This window comes from Odocoileus virginianus, chromosome 23, assembly GCF_023699985.2.
Source record: "Odocoileus virginianus isolate 20LAN1187 ecotype Illinois chromosome 23, Ovbor_1.2, whole genome shotgun sequence".
NCBI lineage: Eukaryota > Metazoa > Chordata > Mammalia > Artiodactyla > Cervidae > Odocoileus > Odocoileus virginianus.
The window spans coordinates 8446327-8467738 of NC_069696.1; the positions used below are offsets into that span (position 1 = coordinate 8446327).

General features: G+C 42.8%; 1 protein-coding gene and 1 long non-coding RNA gene across 18 annotated transcripts in view; one reads left to right on the plus strand and one right to left on the minus strand.

Moving 5' to 3' along the window:
• Nucleotides 1–21412, plus strand: part of TNRC6B (trinucleotide repeat containing adaptor 6B) — a 242251-nt gene that overhangs the window by 180744 nt on the left and 40095 nt on the right. For 15 of the 17 annotated variants that reach the window (XM_070453399.1, XM_070453395.1, XM_070453390.1 and 12 more), the window contains 5 exons: nucleotides 816–837; nucleotides 8573–8914; nucleotides 11233–13581; nucleotides 15497–15655; nucleotides 19095–19270. In XM_070453399.1, the coding sequence (XP_070309500.1) occupies nucleotides 816–837; nucleotides 8573–8914; nucleotides 11233–13581; nucleotides 15497–15655; nucleotides 19095–19270 (3048 nt within the window). The remainder of the gene's footprint in view (nucleotides 1–815; nucleotides 838–8572; nucleotides 8915–11232; nucleotides 13582–15496; nucleotides 15656–19094; nucleotides 19271–21412) is intronic. The other 2 variants (XM_070453405.1, XM_070453406.1) reach the window with 1 other exon arrangement.
• On the minus strand, nucleotides 18750–21172 carry LOC139030561 (uncharacterized). The gene is made up of 2 exons (XR_011482925.1): nucleotides 20861–21172; nucleotides 18750–19239 (listed from the first exon to the last, which is right to left on the minus strand). It is a non-coding gene; the product is annotated as an uncharacterized lncRNA (long non-coding RNA).

A 21412-nucleotide genomic window follows, 5' to 3' on the forward strand; every position in this document is an offset into this window, starting at 1 on the left:
CCCGCCAGGCTCCTCTGTCCCTGGGATTTCCCAGTCAAGAATGGAGTGGGTTACCACTTCCTTCTCCAGGGGATCTTCCAATTCTAGGGATCAAATCCACATCTTTTATGTCTCCTGCATTGGCAGGCAGATCCTTTACCACTGCTCTACCTGGGAAGCCACATTATAATTTCAACCTTATTGCTCTATTTCACATTATTTTCTATAAACTTTGATAATTATAATAGCAAACAGTTATTGAGCATTGGTATAGGTTATCTGGCTTAATCTTTACAGCAGTCCTTTGCAGAGAGATACTTTTATTATCCTCATTCAACAGATAAATAGAAAACTGAGATCACACAGACAGGAAGTGGCTTAGCTTGGTTTTAATCCAACTTTCCTACTGTGATCTCTGATGCCTCTGTGCATAGGCCCTTAAACTTTGCTTTCTAGATTTGAAGTCAGGTGTCTAGGTCCATACTCACAGGGAAATCTTTTTGTATCTGTGGTAAATTTTGTTTCTGGGCCTCATCCATTTCGTTTTCTGGATGTCAGAATGGGAAACACTATCCCCAGTGCAGGGACCTCATTATTTATCAAGAGTGAGTGCTTTTTGTCTTAATTTTTGGACTCTTTCATAGTGATGGTCATGTAAGATATAGCCAGACATATAGCCATTGTCTTTAGAAGGATATCTGAGATGACTTTTTCTGAGCTTTAGCTCTGCCTATGTATCTGACAGCTTGAATTATTTGAGGTATCAGAATTACAGTAATCTTATAATACTGGTTTAGAAAGCAAGTCTCATTTACCTATGTGTGTTTATTTTGCAGGTCACGGAACAAAAAACCAAAGGTAAAATTTTCTTTTTCTTCCTTTTTAGATTTGTGCTCTTTTGTGTTGAGATTTTACACTTGCCGACTCAGCCTCCAATCCACTTGATGCATGAGGGTGGGTGTAGAATAATTAAGGTTGGTTGTCTGCAGTTACTGAAGAGCAGTAATGACAAAGTAAAAGTACTTATACTAGTGTTTCTAGTTGGCCTTATCTTTTTTAGGAGGCAGGAGAGTAGATAGAGTAATTCCCCATTTTGACAGTAAGGAGGTCATGATTTTGAACAGAATCTTTTCAGAGTTTTTCTTGAAACAGTAACAAAAGCAGCACACTGGCCCGACTTTACAGATGGCAGCTGCAGAGAGTTGTTAGCCACCTTGATCCGTGACAGGCATTGAGTCTGAAAATGAGTGTTATATTTAGGGTGGTCACACTGTCTTCTGAGCTGGAGCCTAGAATATGCTTTTTGAAAAGATAATGTACTTTACCGCTTACAGAATAGTGATATGTGGTAAACAGAAGCAGATATTCCTGAGGTCATTCTCAACGTCTAATGGTCTGCATGTTTTCAGTTCTTTCTCTTCTCTTACTTTTGACTATGCAGTCTTGTCTGTGATGGTCATACTTTGGTCAATCCCGTTAAGGACGAGAAGCATCATTCCTTGAGACCAGTGTTGCAGCTCCTATCCTCGCCCATTTGAATATGATGTTCTCTGCTAGCATACGCACTCAAATTATCTGCATAGAGTTGTCAAAACACCCAAACCCAGGTCTCTTCCCACACCCTCATGGTCCCAAGCCGCAGCCATAGCAGGTATACTTAGGGAAGTTCTGTAGATGACCACAGTATATGTCCCAGATTGAGAACCACTGTCCTAAATGAAGGGAATTGTGATAACCTGGGGGAAGATAGGGTCATAGAGAAGCCAGGCTTAATGAGAGCTTCACTGAGGACTGGTTTCTCCATTGTTCTGTTTTGTTTTGTTGGACTAAGCATGTCACACAGTGATGGAAGACTAACAAAGGCAGTATTAGTTTCTTATGGAACTTCGTTCAGGAAAACAGATTCTCATATGAGTAGACATTACTGCCATATATTTCTAATTTAAAGGCATTTCAGGGAATTCCCTGGTGGTCCAGTGGTTAGGACTCCATGCTTCCCCTGCAGGGGACAGATGTTCGATCCCTGGTTGGAGAAATAAGATTGTGCATACCTCATGGTGCTGCCAAAAAAAAAAAGATAAAAGGGAAAGAAAGGCATTTCTTTTTTTTTTTTTCCATTTATTTTTATTAGTTGGAGGCTAATTACTTTACAATATTGTAGTGGTTTTTGTCATACATTGACATGAATCAGCCATGGATTTACATGTATTCCCCATCCCGATCCCCGCTCCCACCTCCCTCTCCACCCGATCCCTCTGGGTCTTCCCAGTACACCAGGCCCAAGCACTTGTCTCATGCATGCAACCTGGGCTGGTGATCTGTTTCACCCTAGATAATATACATGTTTTGATGCTGTTCTCAGAAAGGCATTTCAAAGGAGAAAATAGTGTAGAACTTTTTACTGATTTATAAATAAACTGAGGAAAACTTACTAGTTTTAATTACTTTAATTAGTTAAAATAGTGTTCTCCCTTTATACTTTGTCAGTTCCTAACCCAGAAATAGGCATTATTTTGAAAGTATCTCTGTAAATTACTTGTTTGAAATATAAATTATACTTTACAATAGAAATAGAGTTATTGATCATGAAACAGTGTCCATATTTTCTAAACCAACATACTATCTAGGAAAGGATTTTGGCATATAAGTGTTTTTATAGGACTTTTTGATGACTTATGGCGACAACAGATGAGAAAATTGGCCTTTTCCTGAAAAAATCCAGACTCTGTGGTTACTGGAACACAGTGATTGGGTTCCTGGGCCTGGCCACAATTTTTAATACTTGTGAAGCCAGGGACCAGTTGAGCTGTTGAAACAAGCTGCTCTGTATGTTAAGTGGTATTTCTGTTGGAAAACTGAAAATCCGTTAGATTTTTCTTTCTTTTTTTATTTGTACCAGGTCTGTTCTTAGAATCACATTCCTCTTTCCTCTGCCAAAGCCCTAAAAGTTAAATTTTCTTTTTTACTTCTACCAAAGTTTTCCTCTGTTTAGGGTTTTTCTCATACCTACCATAAAATGGAGTACAGTTTCACAGTTTCCATATTCCCCTTCAAAAATTAAAGTAAAATAATCTGAAGTGAGCGGAGCGCCTGTTTTGAGTCTCATAATGGATTTAATTGTTAGAACCAGAGAATAAAAATAAAAATTATCCCTGAGGTGTGTTAGACCATAAGAAGAGGGAGGCCCTGATGTTACCTTTTTTTTATCCCATTTTACAGCTATATCTTCATCTTTGTACCCAGGAGTCTGCCTGAATCCCACTCCTCTTCCCTCAGCTGATGTTTCTGGGTCCTGTTCCTCTTCCCAAAGATGATGCCTTCCTTGGGCAGCCTCCCCTGAACCTGAATCCACCTCTCTTTCCCCAGCAGACCCTATGAGAAAAAAAGAAAAGACTGTGTTGGTGTCAAGGCTCTGGTTGTACAGAGAGGACTAAAGTAAGATTTGTCCATATTTTGGAGGAAAAGTAGATTCCCTGTATATTTTTTTATCTTCCATCTTTTTTTTTTTAAAGGGTGAGGATTTCAGAGAGAACAGAATGGGCTTTCAAGTAGAGGTGATGGACATGGGCTAGAGCTGGGCCTGTTCTCAGGTAATAAATACTGAAAGGTACTTAGGTAGCAACTGATCTCGTTCATTAGGTATTGGTCTTGGAATTGGAGACATTTGTAGGATTGATAAAATAGACCAGATTTAACAGGGATGAAGGATACAATTAGTATTAAAGACGTAGACTATGTAATGGAAGAGTTTGGACTTAACCACCTAGTGTTATTGGGAAGGTATTAGGTCTTAGGGTTACAGTGGGGTTAGTAGAAGTTACCAGTATGAACTGATTTATAGAAACACAGCTTTAAGCTACATTACTAGAAATACAGTATCTAAGCAGGGATTTGCAGTTCCTGTAATGGGCACCGCTCTATGGAAAGGAACAGAGATTGACCTCTGTTGAATGGACCTTGAGGAGTTCAGGCCAGATTGGTCAAGGAATTGGAACCTGTGTCCCCTCTGGGAGGCCTAGATGCTGGAAGAGGGGAGGGAATGTTTAACCCCCAAGGAAAGACTTTCCACGTGGGGAAGCTCTGATAACTTCAAAGATTTGAGGGACTTTGGTGCCTGACATTTAGCATTTCCTTGGTAAATGTCTGTTGGCGAGTCAAAGAAACAGGGAAAAACTCCCGGCTCAGTATAAATTAAAATTTTTAGATATTATTGTACAAAGCAAATTCATAATCTTCACCCAACTGGGACACAACAAAAAAACGTTTTCCAATCATCATACCTTGGATGATGGACCATTTTATTCCACTGGCCAAAACTCTTATCTTTGAGTCTATTCAAGAAATCCTGTTACAGTGACTACATGGTGCTCATTGTAATAACCTTCAGTTCAGTTCAGTTGCGTCAGACTCTTTGCAACCCCATGGACTGCAGCACTCCAGGCTTCCCTTCCCATCACCAACTCCTAGAGCTTACTCAGACTCATATCTATCAAGTCGGTGATGCCATCCAACCATCTCATCCTCTGTCGTCCCCTTCTCCTCCTGCCTTCAATCTTTCTCAGCATCAGGGTCTTTTCCAATGAGTCAGTTTTTCGCATCAGATGGCCAAACTGTTGGAGTTTCAGCTTCAGCATCAGTCCTTCCAATGAATATACATGACTGATTTCCTTTAGGATGGACTGGTTGGATCTCCTTGCAGTCCAAGGGACTCTCAAGAGTCTTCTCCAACACCACAGTTCAAAAGCATCAATTCTTCAGCACTCAGCTTTCTTTATGGTCCAACTCTCACATCCATACATAGACTACTGGAAAAACCATAGCTTTGACTAGATGGACCTTTGTTGGCAAAGTAATGTCTCTGCTTTTTAATATGCTGTCTAGGTTGGTCATAGCTTTTCTTCCAAGGAGCAAGAGCCTTAATTTCATGGCTGCATGTACTAACCTTGGGTCTGCTCTAATTTGAGCTTCCCTGGTGGCTCAGTGGTAAAGAATCTGCTGACCAGTGTAGGAGATGGGGGTTCAGTCTTTGGGTCGGAAAGACCCCCTAGAGAAAGAATTGGCAACCCAGCCCAGTATTCTTGCCTGGGAAATTCCATGGACAGAGGAGTCGGACATGACTTAGTGACTAAAACAACAAACAACAGCCAGTCTAATTTATTAATATTTAAGACAGGCTCCACCCCCACCCCCCAGGTTCAACCAGTTCCCATTAAACTGGGAATTAAATCACTAATGATTTAATGAGGAGAGGAACTTCCAGTGAGATGATCTGGGCAAAAGCCATTGTGCATTGAGTTTGGGGAATGAGTGGGAGGTAAAGAAACAGAGACAGTGCTTAGAGGTTGCTGAACAGTGTTGAGCTTGCATCGGCCACTCTGTGTGTCATCAGTCTTTGAGATATTTTTGTATTGCCTTGATTATTATTCACCAAGAAATTCTTCAGTCTAAAATAATGTCTTTTGTAGAACATGTTTGTATTTTAACTATTACTTTTAAAACGTTACTGGAAGATGTTTTTTTGGTTTTGTTTTTTAATGTTTGATACCATCAAGGTATTTAAAGAAAATAGTTTATTGGTCCTGCCCATCTCAGAATTTTCTTAAGAAAACTTTTATCTGAAAAAGCATCTTATTGAAGTTTTTCAGAAGTAGAGGCAATTAGAAGCTCAGACTGTAAGATGAAATTGGTATAAAATAATGGCAACAGAGAACAGGAAAAGATTCAATCATTAGAGGAAGTAAATGGTTTTCAGTGGTAAATGAATGGAAATTAGAAAGTAGGATACCCAGTTTTTTCTACAGTGTCTTTATTCCCCTTTGAAGCAAAGATCAGGTTTAAGCCACAGACCTTTTCTCTGGAAAATAAGAAACTTTGTCTTTATTTTGAGCAGCTCATCTTCAGAAATATTTGTACAAGCTGCAAACCATTAAGATTCAGAAGAGAAAAGAGAGGACCTGAGAAGTAATTCAGACTTAATCATAGTTTCCCTCTCCTCGGTTACCCCTGATGTTCTGGACTATGACGTGATACCTGCAGGGATTCTGATGTCTCTAGTTGGACTTCAGGATGCAGGTTGGATTGGGCATCCTGCCTAACACCTGCATTGCTCTCCAGTTAGTGCTTAGAGTGTAGTAAAACAGGGTAAAAACTCATTCAAGCCCTGAAACAGTTTGCTCTTAACATGTAGTGCAGGAGGCTTTTTCTGGCAGTGTCCTAGAGTTTTGAATGAATAATCTCCCAGGAGGGAGCACTGTGTTGGAAGGAGGATAGTCAAAAGGTGGTCCCATTTTATTATGACTTTATTACTTATAGTCCATTGTACCTCTGATGTGATGGTGGGAAAATGCCCTGAGAGCTTTGCAGGGAATCTTATGCAGTATATGATATCTACCAGATTTCTTCCACTGTGCTATGAGTGAGTGATTCGGAGTTCATCCAACTGATGTTCAGATCTCAGCTCTATAGGCTCTTCTTACCATGTCTGATTCTATTTTAGGGAAATGAGTGACAAGCCTGGTTACTTTATTTATTTAGTTATTTATTTATTTTTATGGAGGACACGGAAAGAGTGGCTTTATTTCTTTGCCAGGCAAAGGGGGAACACAGAGGAATAGTGCCTCAAGAATTGTGCCACTTTCCAGGTGAATTATTGTTGTTATTTAGTCACGGATTCATGTCTGAACCTTTTGCGACCCCATGGACTGCAGCCTGCCAGGCTTCTCTGTCCATGAGATTTCCCAGGCAAGAATACTGGAGTGGTTTGCCATTTCCTTCTCCAAGCCTGGTTACTTTAAAGTGGCGATTCTAGTCTTTTTATAGAAGGGCGGCCCTGTAGAAGCATAATTCCTTCTGGCCTAAAAGCTAGTTGGGAAGAATTTCCCCCAGCCTTCATCAGCTTCTTGCTTCTTCTCACAATAAGAGGAGAAGAGATTGGAAATGCTGTGTGCTATGGAATCCTCCAGACACAGATAGAAAATGGATCATTAAATAATTCATCTGTATTCATCCATTTGTCAGTCATTTATACATTGGTCTTTATAAGTCATGCAAAGTCCACTATATTAATAATACTGGGTTAGCCCAAAGTTAGTTCAGGTTTTTCTGTAAGATGTTATGGAAAAACCCAAATTAACTTTTGGATCAACATAGTATTAGGTAATGACCTATTTATTTTCTTGAGAAATACATCTATTTATTTATCTGTTCATCCTCTCACCTCTCTTCCTTCCTGGGAGGCACAGTACTGCCTCATGATTCGCTAAGGTTAGACAAGGGGTTTAAGCCTCGAAGTTACTTCAGGCTCCTGCTCTTTTTTCTTCCTGTTACTCATAGTACCCCAGTGTCCAGCGGGTGTAGATTGGGCCCCCTGATTTCTGATGATGTAGCTCTCTCATAAAGAAGCCAGTTCAGTGAACAACCTGCTGACCCAGCATGGTTTCAGCGGTCAGAGCAATACTGCCCCCAGGGCTGGTGCTCCCATGTCTCTGGGGCTCAGGGACTCTGGCCTCAGAGTCCTCGGAATTCCCAGGCTCGGTGACTGATTGTGTATTGCTGCCACAGGGTGCTGCCAGGTAAATTTTCCTGGAAAGGGTGGAGTCTTTTGGTAGGATGAAGCGAGGGATTTGCCAGTCCAGAAGAACTTTCTCCGCTGGGTGGAAGGGAAGCCAGAAGAGTCCAGCAGAGCTTCATAGTCATCTCACATGTTCCCATCCTTCCTTGTTTGCCGTTTTACAAGGGAGGGAAAACCTTAAATATTTAAATAGGGAAAATATCTACATTTTGAAATTTTTATTTTAAATGAATAGTTGAAAAAATACACATAAGGTCCACTTAATTTTTTTTTAAATAAAGCAAAGAGATTTATAACATTTCTAATGTTTACACAGAATGCCAAATAGTGTCTTTAAGTTCAGCTGGCTGTAGAAACCAAAACCACGTTGATCTTGGGATTCTGTAAGCCTGGTTTCCCTTTAGGGGTATACTTTGTGCCGGGCCCTAAGAAAAAAAAGTGAAAGATGGGTTCCTGCCATTGAGGGTCTTCTGACCTGGTGGGGAGAATGATCTACAAATGGAGAATCTCAATATAAACAGTTTTTTCAATGGCACAGAGATGGACAACGTGGTCCAGGAGCACACATGAAGGGGGCTGAGCATACCTACTCCAGGGACTTCGGGTAAAGTTTCTTTAAGAATGTGGATGGAGAGAAAGGGCTGCTGGGCTGAGAGCTTTGAACCTTTCCCAGGGGTTTTGCCTGCGGTCTGTGTGCACCCTTAGGCCTGCTAGGCAGCCCTTCACGGGGCTCCACTATTGATTTCGGGGAGTGAATGGTGCTTACTTCCTTCTCTTCCTTAGTTAATGGAATGTCATTCCACGATACCGCGGTGTTTGAATCCTTGTCACCATCACTCTCCACCCTTAGCTATCTCCAGTAAACTGAAGATGCTGGGGGATCCGGAAACACCTTGTCCCTCAGAGTAGGATGAAAGGAGCATTGTCTTATTGGAACCTATCTCATGAACACTTTCTTGAAAAAATAATCTTCAGAAAAATTCACTGGATTTCAAAGGCTGTTTCCCCATCTCTCTCTTTCAGTGCCCGAAGTGACGAAACCAAGTTTAAGCCAACCAACGGCCGCCAGCCCGATTGGCAGCTCTCCATCGCCACCAGTCAATGGTGGCAACAATGCCAAAAGGGTGGCAGTGCCGAACGGACAGCCGCCCAGCGCCGCCCGCTACATGCCTCGGGAGGTGCCGCCTCGGTTCCGTTGCCAGCAGGACCACAAAGTGTTACTGAAACGTGGGCAGCCCCCTCCACCGTCCTGCATGCTCCTCGGGGGCGGGGCAGGGCCTCCTCCCTCCACGGCGCCCGGAGCAAACCCCAACAACGCACAAGTGACAGGAGCGCTGCTGCAGAGCGAGGGTGGGGCCGCACCAGGTGAGCGCACCGCGGGCCAGCGAACAGGGGCGAGGGGGGCGGGGCGGTTGCAGGGAGCCAGCGCATCACTCTGTGTTGCCTGTCTAAAGTCTGCAAGAAGCATTGATTATGTAGACTGAGTTTAGTTAGTGTTAGTCACTCAGTTGTGTCCGACTCTTTGTGACCCCATGGACTATAACCTGCCGGGCTCCTCTGTTCGTGGGATTCTCCAGGCAAGAATACTGGAGTGGGTGACGATTCTTGTAGACTCTTGGGGTTATTCAGAAGATGGAGGAGGAGCCCAGTGTGCGATGTATACCAGCATTTCTCTCCTGAAACTGGGTTTCAGTGTCTGGCGAGTGTCTTCTTGGCCTGCTGCTCTTTGTCCACATTCTTCGTTGCCTTTTTTCCCTCCTCAGACAAGAGCATTACAATTCAAGCCCCCATCGCCCCAGGTGCCTCTTCAGGTGTGGGGCAACTGGAAGTGAGGCTAGTGCAGAGGCTGGTTCTGAATCTCAAGACGTGCATGTTTATGTTCCTGGAAATCTGGGAACAGAGAGAGAATGGTCTCTTAGATTATAATGCAGAACTTTGGGAGAATTCCACATAATACCATCCTATTAGTAGATTTGTAAGATCAATGTTTCTTTATAGAGAGCCCTGGATTTTGAGCTCTGTTAAAAATTGTATGTATGTATAAGAAATCTTTACCTGAAGGACTCTGCTGGAAGTTTTGAGAGTTTTTAATAGATGAATGCTAAACAGCCAGCAGCCAAGAACTTCCAAATATCATCCCCCATTTTTTAAAAACTTATCAAAAGATTTCCACTTATTCTTCAAATGTTTTTTTGAGATCATACTCAAATTCAGAGCTTGAAGACCATCAAGTGTTGGCAAGGACAATGAATTGGTGGTTGTTAATGGTAGGATGCTTTATTCTAGTTCTGATTTGAACATAGAATTGCCTAGAGAATTTTTTTTTAACCATCTTATGTGCAAAGTAAAGATGGAGAGAAAGCTGGCAGTGACATAGGCCTTCATACAGAGACAAGTCCTGTTCATGAGGCTTCCTTTGGTAGCTGTCAGGATAGGCCCAGCCCAGACAGAGAAAGGCTTCCTGGCCCCTTGTCACCAGCTGCAAAGGGAAGTGTGAGGGGGTGTTTGTGTCGGGCACTTTAGCTGCTGAGTCTCGCCAGGCCTGGACGTAGACGTGGGTCCAGCATGAGTCACTCTCCTGTTTACATTCTTAAAACCAAGGAGGCCCCTGATCTCAAGAGTTTGAGATTCTCTGCTTCCTTACTTTTATATGGCGCTGTGTAATATTTTTTTTGAACTTCATATTGATTTAAAGCTGTTTGGTTAAAAAGAACTGAAATAAGTTTAGAGGAAATTATTGGTCTTAAAAACAGGTCATTCCCCCTCCCTCCCATGCCAATCAAATATGCTCTGAGCCAGACTCTTTTTATCAAGTTCCTTGGGCATACAAACTGATTCATGCTTGTCTGCCCTGGCATCTAGCTGGGTGGGCATTCAGCAGCTGCTTACTGAGCAGCAGTGCCCTGGCTGCCACATGGGATTTAAACGTTAGCAAGATAGGTCTCTGCCTGGAGGGCATTCATGTGAGAGAAGGAAGAGGCGAATGCAGTACACAGAGCAAACAGCTCCAGACAGAGAAAGGCTGTGTTCAGGTGGCGAGCTCAGGAAAACTTCATGGAAGAAGTGGCACTTGAACTAGGCCCAGAAAGATGGATAGATTTCAGTGTGTGAATTCCGAAGGAAAAAAAAACAGGTGCCCACGAGGAATGCAGCCAGGGTGAGAAGGCACAGTTTGTAGAGTGTGGGCGTCATCAGAGAAAGCAGGGGAAGGGGAAAATGGAAGAGTCAGTGGGTCCCAGGTTGTGGAGCATCTTCATCAGACCTCAGGCCCAAGAGTTTAGCTTTATTCTTATGCTAAACTCTCCACTCCTTTCCATAGAGCAGTGATGGAGTGAAAGATGTGCTTTATTAATACTGGGGGTGTTTAGAGTGGGTTGCAGCTGTAAAGCGAGGATGGGCTATTAACTGCATTGTCTCAAGATATGGGAAGTCCGTTCTCTGTCCCTGGAAGTAGCATGAGGATAGCCTTGAGAGGTGCTGTGGGGGTAGGATTTAGCAAATACACCAACCAGGCAAAACAGAAGAGACGACTAAGATGGGTATGATGCAGTTAAGCAAGGAAGGCAGTGGGTAGAGAACTAGTTTGTGGGAAGTGATGAGCTCGCTTTGGGGGTGGTTTGAGCTCGAGGTGTTGAGAGATGATGCATGTGCCGCTGTGCTTAATGAGACCATCTCTTTCTCAGAGTCAACCCTTGGAGGTGCTGCTGCTTCAAATTATGCAAATTCCACTTGGGGCTCGGGAGCCTCCTCCAACAGCGGCGCCTCCCCCAACCCCATTCACATCTGGGACAAGGTGATTGTAGACGGGTCTGACATGGAAGAGTGGCCTTGCATTGCCAGCAAAGACACTGAGTCTTCTTCCGAAAACACCACCGATAACAACAGTGCCTCGAACCCTGGCTCTGAGAAGAGCACTCTGCCAGGAAGCACCACTAGTAACAAAGGAAAAGGGAGCCAGTGCCAGTCTGCAAGTTCTGGGAACGAATGTAATCTTGGGGTCTGGAAATCTGACCCTAAGGCTAAATCTGTTCAATCTTCCAACTCTACTACGGAGAGCAACAATGGACTAGGAAACTGGAGGAATGTGAGTGGTCAGGAGAGAATTGGACCTGGCTCTGGCTTCAGCAACTTTAACCCAAATAGCAACCCATCTGCCTGGCCAGCGCTGGTCCAAGAAGGAAATTCTAGGAAAGGGGCATTGGAAACGGAGACTAGTAATTCCAGTGCGCAGGTTAGCACAGTAGGTCAGGCATCCAGGGAACAGCAGTCAAAGATGGAAAATGCGGGTGTTAATTTTGTTGTCTCTGGCAGAGAGCAGGCTCAAATTCATAACACTGATGGACCAAAAAATGGAAACACTAACTCCTTGAACTCAAGTTCACCAAACCCCATGGAGAATAAGGGAATGCCCTTTGGAATGGGCTTGGGGAACGCCTCCAGGAGCACTGATGCCCCTTCACAAAGCACTGGAGATCGAAAGACTGGGAGTGTTGGATCTTGGGGTGCAGCTAGGGGGCCTTCTGGAACTGACACAGCCTCTGGACAAAGCAATTCTGGAAACAATGGGAACAATGGAAAGGAGAGAGAGGACTCCTGGAAAGGAGCTCCTGTTCAGAAATCAACCGGGTCAAAAAGTGACTCTTGGGACAACAATAACAGGTCTACGGGTGGGTCCTGGAACTTTGGCCCTCAGGACTCTAATGACAGCAAGTGGGGTGAAGGGAACAAAATGACATCCGGGGTCTCTCAGGGAGAATGGAAACAGCCGACTGGGTCTGATGAGTTGAAAATTGGAGAATGGAGTGGTCCAAACCAACCAAATTCTAGCACTGGAGCATGGGACAATCAGAAGGGCCACCCCCTCCCTGAAAACCAAGGCAGTGCCCAGGCTCCCTGTTGGGGAAGATCTTCCAGCTCCACGGGAAGTGAAGTTGGAGGTCAGAGCACTGGAAGCAACCACAAAGCAGGAAGCAGCGACAGTCACAGTTCTGGCCGCCGGTCGTACCGGCCCACACATCCCGACTGTCAGGCTGTCTTGCAGACTCTTTTGAGCCGAACTGATTTGGACCCCAGGGTGCTCTCAAACACCGGCTGGGGCCAAACTCAAATTAAGCAGGACACAGTGTGGGACATTGAAGAGGTGCCAAGGCCCGAGGGGAAATCTGACAAAGGAACTGAGGGGTGGGAGAGCGCTGCCACACAGACCAAGAACTCAGGGGGCTGGGGAGACGCACCCAGCCAAAGCAATCAAATGAAGTCTGGATGGGGAGAGCTCTCAGCCTCTACAGAGTGGAAAGACCCCAAGAACACAGGAGGCTGGAACGACTATAAGAACAACAACTCTTCCAACTGGGGAGGAGGACGCCCGGACGAGAAGACATCTTCCTCTTGGAACGAGAACTCCAACAAGGATCAGGGGTGGGGAGGTGGACGCCAGCCCAACCAAGGATGGACTTCTGGAAAGAATGGTTGGGGAGAGGAGGTCGATCAGGCGAAAACCAGCAATTGGGAAAATGCTGCGAATAAACCTGTGTCCGGGTGGGGCGAAGGTGGGCAGAGTGAAATCGGGACTTGGGGGAGCGGTGGGAACACAAGCCTGGCTTCCAAAGGCGGGTGGGAAGATTGCAAAAGGTCTCCGGCGTGGACGGAGACAAGTAGACAGCCCAGTTCCTGGAACAAACAGCACCAACAGCAGCAGCCGCCGCAGCAGCTACCACCACCACAACCCGAGGCCTCTGGCTCCTGGGGAGGCCCAGCCCCACCACCTCCAGGCAACGGACGACCTTCCAATTCCAACTGGAGCAGTGGGCCGCAGCCAGTAACCCCCAAGGATGAGGAACCCAGCGGTTGGGAAGAGCCATCCCCGCAGTCAATCAGTCGGAAAATGGACATTGATGATGGCACTTCCGCGTGGGGAGACCCCAACAGTTATAACTACAAGAATGTGAATCTGTGGGATAAGAATTCCCAAGGGGGCCCAGCACCTCGAGAAGCAAACCTGCCTACCCCGATGACCGGCAAATCAGCATCAGGTAGGCGATGGCTTTTTCTTACAGATTTTGGTGAAGAAAAGCAATCCTAAACCAAGGCATTTTTATTAAGAGGTATTTATTGAACTTAGCTTCGTTCTGAGACTCTTTCCTGCTCTAACTGTAGGCTGTTGTCAACAAAAGCTCTCTTTATATCAAACGTTGGTGACGACAAGTGCTGGTGGTACATGGTAATGCTCTTTCTTGGTAAAAGGGAAAGGTGGCATCCCTGGGTTAGTCTTACCCCTATTTTATTTTTTATTTTTTTGGTAATTGTATCGGTCTGCAGAATTAGAAAGATTTAGATCTTGCCAAACAAACTCTGCTCTAGATTTAAAAATAAAGAATTAAAATTAAAAAAAAAAGAATTAAAATAGGAGCAGAAATAGACCTAATTTCCATTCCTGTTCTGCCTGTGGACACGTCCTCTGTGTTGCTCTTTCCCCAGCAATGGGAAGCCGTCTGTGTTTGTTCTTGCAGAGACCATCAGAAAACACTAGAGCCAAGCTGGGATCTGGAAGGTTTCCATCACTTTCCAGATGATTTTTAACAGTTAACCTCTGAAAGTGGCATATTTTGTTATGGAGATTGTTGTTGTTCAGTCACTAAGTTGTGTCTGACTCTTTGCGACCCCATGAACTGCAGCACGCCAGGCTTCCCTATCTTTCACTTTCTCCCGAAGTTTGCTCAGATTCATGTCCATGAGTCATTGATGCTCCATGAGTCATTGATGATCCAACCATTTCATCCTCTGTCGCCCCCTTCTCCTTTTGCCCTCAGTTTTTCCCGCATCAGGTCTTTTCCACCGAGTCAGCTCTTTGCATCAGGTGGCCAAAGTATTCCATCACTTTACAGGTGATTTTTAACAGTTAACCTCTGGAAGTGGAGCATCATGTGGAGATTATCTCATGATAATCAGTTGTCCAGAATTAAACTTTCTTCCCTCCTTCTTTGGATAAGAAACATCATGCCTCATAAATTAAAAATAGTGCTGATAAAAACTTATAAACGGAGGCAGTTTTAAAATGTAGTGCTGGTGATGGTTCTTAGTTTAGCATTGGCAACTTGAATGCCCTTGTGTAAATCAGCGAGTTAAAGGGATGCACCCTTAATTTGTTTGGATTATTTGAGTTAAAATTAATCATAATAATTTTCCACTCTCCAGAGGAAGTCTGTAATGTTCAGTGAATCCAGTTATGAAATGATTACGTTTAACTAGTTTTGTTATTTTTTTAATATTGAAAAGAAGACAAAAGAAGGAAATGAAGATTTGTTTATTAATTCCCTATGTAGAACATGTAAAAAATTTTCTTCATGTAGTAAAAACCTTCAAACTATATAGAAAAGCAAAAGGTAATAAATAAAAGAATCTTAACCCTTAGAGTCTCTGCTTGCAGGTTTTAGAACTTTGTGTGCCAGTCAGAAATTTTGTTCATGCCGGTAGCGAAATATATCCTTTAAACATTTTACACAGGGGGAATTGTACTATATACACTGTTCTTCACCATGCTTTTCTCATTATTCTTCAAAACTTTTCATGTTAACAAATACATTTCTGTCTTTCAGTTGCTTCGCATATAGTATTCACTTGATGGGCAACTCACGATTGGTCTGACTGGTCCCTTTTTCACAGATATTTGGGTTGTTTCCAAATGTTTTCTGACAGTGATGCCATGAGCATTGTTGTACATGTAATTTCATCTACTTTTACAAGTACATGTATGGTATAATTTCCTGGCAGTGGAATTACTCTACCAAAAGTAAAAGTGACAGTGCCAGGTGTCCTCCATGTAGGTGGTATCCACATTTCTGTTTCCTCCCATAGAATTCAGGAGGTCCTGTTCCTCCTCCCTTCACCCCCACTGAATACTACAGTGTTCATAAATCATTCTTTGAGATGCGTGTCCTTTCTTTACAGTCTGGAGCAAAAGCACACCATCTGCTCCAGATAATGGTACTTCAGCTTGGGGTGAGCCAAACGAAAGCAGTCCTGGGTGGGGCGAGATGGATGACACTGGAGCGTCGACAACAGGCTGGGGGACTGCACCCTCCAATGCTCCAAATGCCATGAAACCTAGTAAGTATACGGCACTCTTTTAGAGGGAGTCTCTGTTAATTTGGAGAGTCACACATTTTGGGGAGGGCTGCTATTACATTATCAGTTCAACGAGGTTCAGGACCTTGGATCTTTAGTGAATGGTTAGTAGCAAATGATGGGGACTTGGCTTGGCATATGTAAAAATGCTTACAGTGAACTGAAAGTCGTAACTGATTTCATTTTTAAAATGAACTGATTTCATTTTTAAAACATATTTACTTACTCAGCTATGCTGGGTCTTAGTTGCGGCACAAATGCTCTTCCTTGTGGCACGTGGGATCTTAGTTCCCCAACCAGGGATCAAACCAGGGCTCCCTGTATTGGGAGCATGAAGTCTTAGCCACTGGACCACCAGGGAAATCCCTCATTTTAACTTAAGTTTAATGTCTGGCCAGAGCTGAAATTCTGATGTGCCTTTTTTCCCATAGTAAGTTAAATATTGCTCACTGTTATCTATTTTGCATTTCTATGCTCATGTTGGTATAAGTTAAAAAAAATAATTCCTGGCATTTAACATGGAACAAGGTCTCTGCTGCCCAGTGACTTCATCCTTCTGCTCCTTTCTTTCCCCTTTGTCTCTCTTTTCATACTCCCACCCACACAGGGACATTTAAGGTTTCTTGAACCCAACAAAGATTTCTTCATTTGAATTTTTTAAACAAAGCACGTCACACTTATTCATAATCACTGATAATCTAAGCTATACTTGATCCAGCTGGCAATGTGTACTCACAGTAATTTGCAAAACTTCGTAAACGGATGCTGCAGAATGTCCCATTGGATGATCCTCAATTTAAAAATTTAATTTCAAGTGCCTGTTTTCACTTTTTTGTAGTTTTCTTAAGAAGTATTCCAATGTCTCTTTTCTACCATATTGCAGAGTTAAGGGATTGTCTTTTGATTAAAAAATGTGGTCAGACTGAATTCTCTGAATTGGAACAAGAATAAATTCCATTGTCAAGTTTATTTTATGATATTTATGATTCTAACCATACCACAGGATGGAGTATCATCTTAGCTCTCTGTATTCTGGAAACACTCTTGTGCCTGTGTAACTTGACTGCATTTTGAAAATGGCAGATCTCCTTCACTTCATAGAAATAGCTTGATAAAGAATTTGATCTTGTCTTTTCTTTCATTGTAAAATTGCTTCTATCATCATGGGAAATACCATTCTGTATACTTGGAATAGATCCAGAACACTGTTGAAAGGCATAAACCAGACCCTTGGCGCAAGGAGGCACTTTAACAGTACTGAAGATTTTTATGAGTCTTTTCCAACTTCGGGATCATCTTTCTTCCACCACAGAAATCACTTTTCTCCAGATTTATAAAAGGCTTCTACTCACCGGGATCATCTGTGTCCATAGCTAAAGCTGTAGTTATCTTTCCCCCTTCTCTGGGTAATTTGAACATGTAATAGTCATGGGAGGGGGCTAGAAAGTCACAGCCTACTAATCAGTGCTCATGGTGATTTAACCTGTGATCTTGTCTAGACTGTAGATGCCTTAAATCTGGTGTGGACTCCATGACTTCAGTATTGGAGCTCTATTTTTTTAATCTCTCTACAGGAAATCATTTGTTAAAAGTGCAGCTCCTTTCTCTCGAAGAAGGGTTACATGGATGTCTTTCTTCTTTAAAAGGGTCAATATGTCACTTATGTTGGGTTTTTAATTCCTGTTGCTTGTCAGAGGATGTATAAAGCCTCTGCTTACGTAATAGTGGGTAACCTCCTATGCAGGAGAAATGGTCCTGGTTATCCAGAAGCGGGGAGAACAGCCCCCAGGCCCTGCTTCTTGCTGTTCAGTCACAGAGCCCATGCAAAGGGGGGCGCTTAGTGAACCCCATAGAGGGTTCATCCCAAGGTTCACTTGGGCGTTGCTGGGAGATGATGCCACCATCTGAGGAAATTGACTACCTAGCTATCTACATACTTGATTGGTGCCTGGATGGCATCATAGGCCTGGTCCCAGAGCCTGGCAGCAGAAAGACCTGGAAAAGCCACTTTTCTGGCTCTAGACTCTTCGTGTGAAGCAATCTGAATCAAATAACTTCCTCCATAAATGTCTTGTCATTTTGTAAATTGGAGGTGTGGATGGAGCTTCTGGACTGCCCAGATTCTGGCAAAGAGTCTGCCTGCAGTGTGGGAGACCTAGGTTCAATCCCTGGGTCGGGAAGATCCCCTGGAGAAGGGAATGGCTACCCACTCCAGTAATCTTGCCTGGAGAATCCCATGGAGAGTGGAGCCCAGCTTGTTACAGTCTATGTGGTCGCGAAGAGTCAGACATGGACTGAGCAACTAATGCTTTCATACCTTTTCATGGAGCTGCTAGGTGGGATAGTATATTTCCTTTCTTCTATCATTACCAGAAAGTGTACCCATACAAAATTTTCAGAAAGAGATTAAGGATTTATCCCAGTCTCCAAATTCAAGATCTTTGTTTAAGAGGAAATGTTGGTGGAATTAACTGGAGCCTGATGATGACCTACTTCCTTGAACAGTTGAGCACTGGTTTCCCTGTCTTTGTTCTCCCTTCCACGTTCTGCTCCTACATTTCCTCCTCCTGTCTTTTATTTTATTTATTTATTAAATATTTATTTATTTATTTAGCTTGACCAGGTCTTAGTTACAGAATGTGAACTCTTATTTGTGGCATGTGGGATTTAATTTCCCAATCGGGGATCAAACCTAAGCCCCCTCCATTGGAATCATGTAGTCTAGCCACTGGACCACCAAGGAAAGTCCCTCCTCTGCCCGTCTTTAAAAGCCATTGCTTATACATTGTCTTTGTCTAGGATCTTTTTAGTATCCAGTACCTTTTAAGTGTGTAAATCTAGTAACTTTCAAATTTTCATGACTATTTGTGAATTTCTCTTCTTTCACTGTAATTTTGATATTCAAAATCTAGTACAGTTTTCTTTTTTTTATCCATCTTTCATGTTCTTTTCTTCACTCCAAACAAGGTTGACAGTTGTTTTTTATCCTGCCTCATATTTGTAAAATCCGTTACAAAGTACACCACGTATTTCCTCTCAGGAGGGTAAAGCTAAGAAGTGCAGTACAACATTCTCATTAAGAGTAACAGATTTCTTTTAATTTAAGTGTGAAATTTCTTGTTAAGTAAGTAGTGATAGGTTCTTTTCAGTTGGGGGATTTCTGTCTACACTGCGTGAGGGGAAAAATCATTGAACTAGAAACCAGGAAATCTTGATTTGTGGTTTATGAATTTACTGTGTGTCGTTGACCCTTTTGGGGTTTTCATTCTGTCCTCTAAAGTTGGGAGAATATTTGCCTCGCCATACAGACCGATTCTGTATACAACCACAAATACACTAAAATGCTGTATTTACAAGGAATGACCATTGTGGGTTTTGTTCTATCGCCATTGCATACAGTTGGCTTGCTCTTTTCTTAAAGATTCTAAATCTATGCAAGATGGCTGGGGGGAGAATGACGGGCCAGTGGCAGGAACTCGCCATCCCAGCTGGGAAGAGGAGGATGATGGAGGAGTCTGGAACACTGCCGGCTCTCAGGGAAGCGCTTCCTCCCACAACTCAGCAAGCTGGGGACAAGGAGGAAAGAAACAAATGAAGGTAGGCCGCGTTAGAAATACTGAACTTGCTTATTCATTCTTAGAAGGCAGAACTGAGAATGTTTTGGTGGAAGAAGCCACGTAGCTGAAGTCCTTGCAGTCCTCAGTGATGGAGAAAATACTTTCTTCAGAACACATAACTGCTTCCTCTTTACCCCTCATCTTCCTTCCCTTGAAGTCTCAAACTACAAAATTCTCACTCTGGATAAAATGGAATTTTCAAAGAAACAAGATTTTTCTTTTCACTTCAATTTCCATATTATAATAATTCTTTAGGAATTTTCAGGACACCCTTTATAAATGTTTTATGCTTTTGTGTTCTAAAGCCTGATCAGTCCTTAGAGTAGGTCCCCATGAATATGTATACGGGAAACCACAATAATATGGTTTCTCCAGCAACAATCAACATGACTCATTTTTGTCTGATTTGGGAAATTCCAAGGCCCAGAATCCTTTCTGAAAAAAATGAGGTGCCAGTACATAACCCTGCATTAGCAGCTAGGTGGTTTATCTCTGTCCTGTATCAGTTGTGTCCTACACTTTTTATTTTCTGGATTGTAGAGCAACTTAGTTTCTCTTTTGATTTTCATAGTTTAATGAGGACTTTGGTTTTCAATCTAGAACCTGAATGACTCTCAGTAGGAGCCCTCTTTTTTCATTCCAGCCTCTCATTCTACAAATACATTAAGGGAAAAAAAGTTGGGCAGCCATGTATGTTATTTCAGCACAGGAGCCTTGCTGCTCTAAGAAACACTTCATAACTAAACTTCCTGGTTTTCAGGTACTGGACACCATTTTAGAAGGTCTTCAGTTGACCAAGGGGCTGAACCTTCAGCCCCTTCTATGGGATTTTTGTTCTGAATACCATTGCTTTCTTTTATAGCCTGCGAATGCAGGTTGTTTCTGTTAGAAACGTTTTGTTTAAGCAGTCATTTACAGTTTTCCCCCATAAAGGACTTTTATTTTCTTACTTCAGTCACAAAATTATTCAGTGAACTTTCTAACATTTTTAATACATTTGCATTGTCTAGTTTTCTGTGGCTTTCTTTTTATTATTTACAAATTAATAATGAGACCAGATTCTAGGAAGACTGCTGAGGAAGCAACCAAGTGAAAGGTACTAGCCCACTCAGGGAACCACCAAGATTCAGTGAGTTTAACTGGGAATTACCTGTTTCTGTTCCATGACTGATGATTCTGACCTTTCTTACTGTGTGTGTGTGCACACACGCATGCGTATATTCCAGTACAGCTGACGTAAAATTGACTATCTTAACCAATTATAAGTGTACAGTTCAGCAGCATTAAGTGCATTCACATGGTGATGCTGTCATCACTGACATCTGTCCACAAAGCCCTTCTCATCTTGCCAACTGAAACTTTGTACCCATTAAACAGTAACTACCCCTCCTCCCTCCAGGGAGGGCTTTTTTGACCTTTAAACCTGTAGAGGTACCTTAACACTCTCAAAAATAAAATTGACATGAGCAGTAGCATCAGAACACACAGAACTTTTACCTGGAAAATGCACACGTACACAAAGCCACATCATCTCCAGCCCCCACCAGGTTCCCATCATAGTTCCACTCACCTTCTCCGTAGAAATAAAAGTGGAGCTGATGATTGGTTCCTTGTTCAGCAGAGAAGTTAGTTTGTCCCCTGAAGAAACAAACAAAACCCACACTTGCCTGCCTTTGCAGTAAACTTGGTGATGGTGTCTTCTGCTGACTTCTTTCCACTTTCCATAGAGCCCAGTGTCCTTTATATTCTGAAAACAAGCAGATGAAAGTGCTGTGTGGATGAGCTTCTCCTTGTATCCACACAGAGAGTAATGACCAGTTTAAACAGGCTCCTTTCCAAATAACATGCACTGGCATCAGACTTTTTCTTGACTCCTGTAGAAACCGGCTTGGGTTACAAGGAGGAACTGAGAGGGAAAGTACTAGCATGCAAGCGTTATATTTTAGAAAATCTGATGTTGACCCTTTATAGGGTGAAAGCCCTAGCTGACCATTTATTTTTCTAGTTACTTCTAACTCAGTGCAACGAATAGAACAAGAATGAAAACATTGATGTAACTAAGGCCTATTACTTTTTTGGACTAACAGATCTATCAAAATAACTATAGTTAAAGAGAAATAGT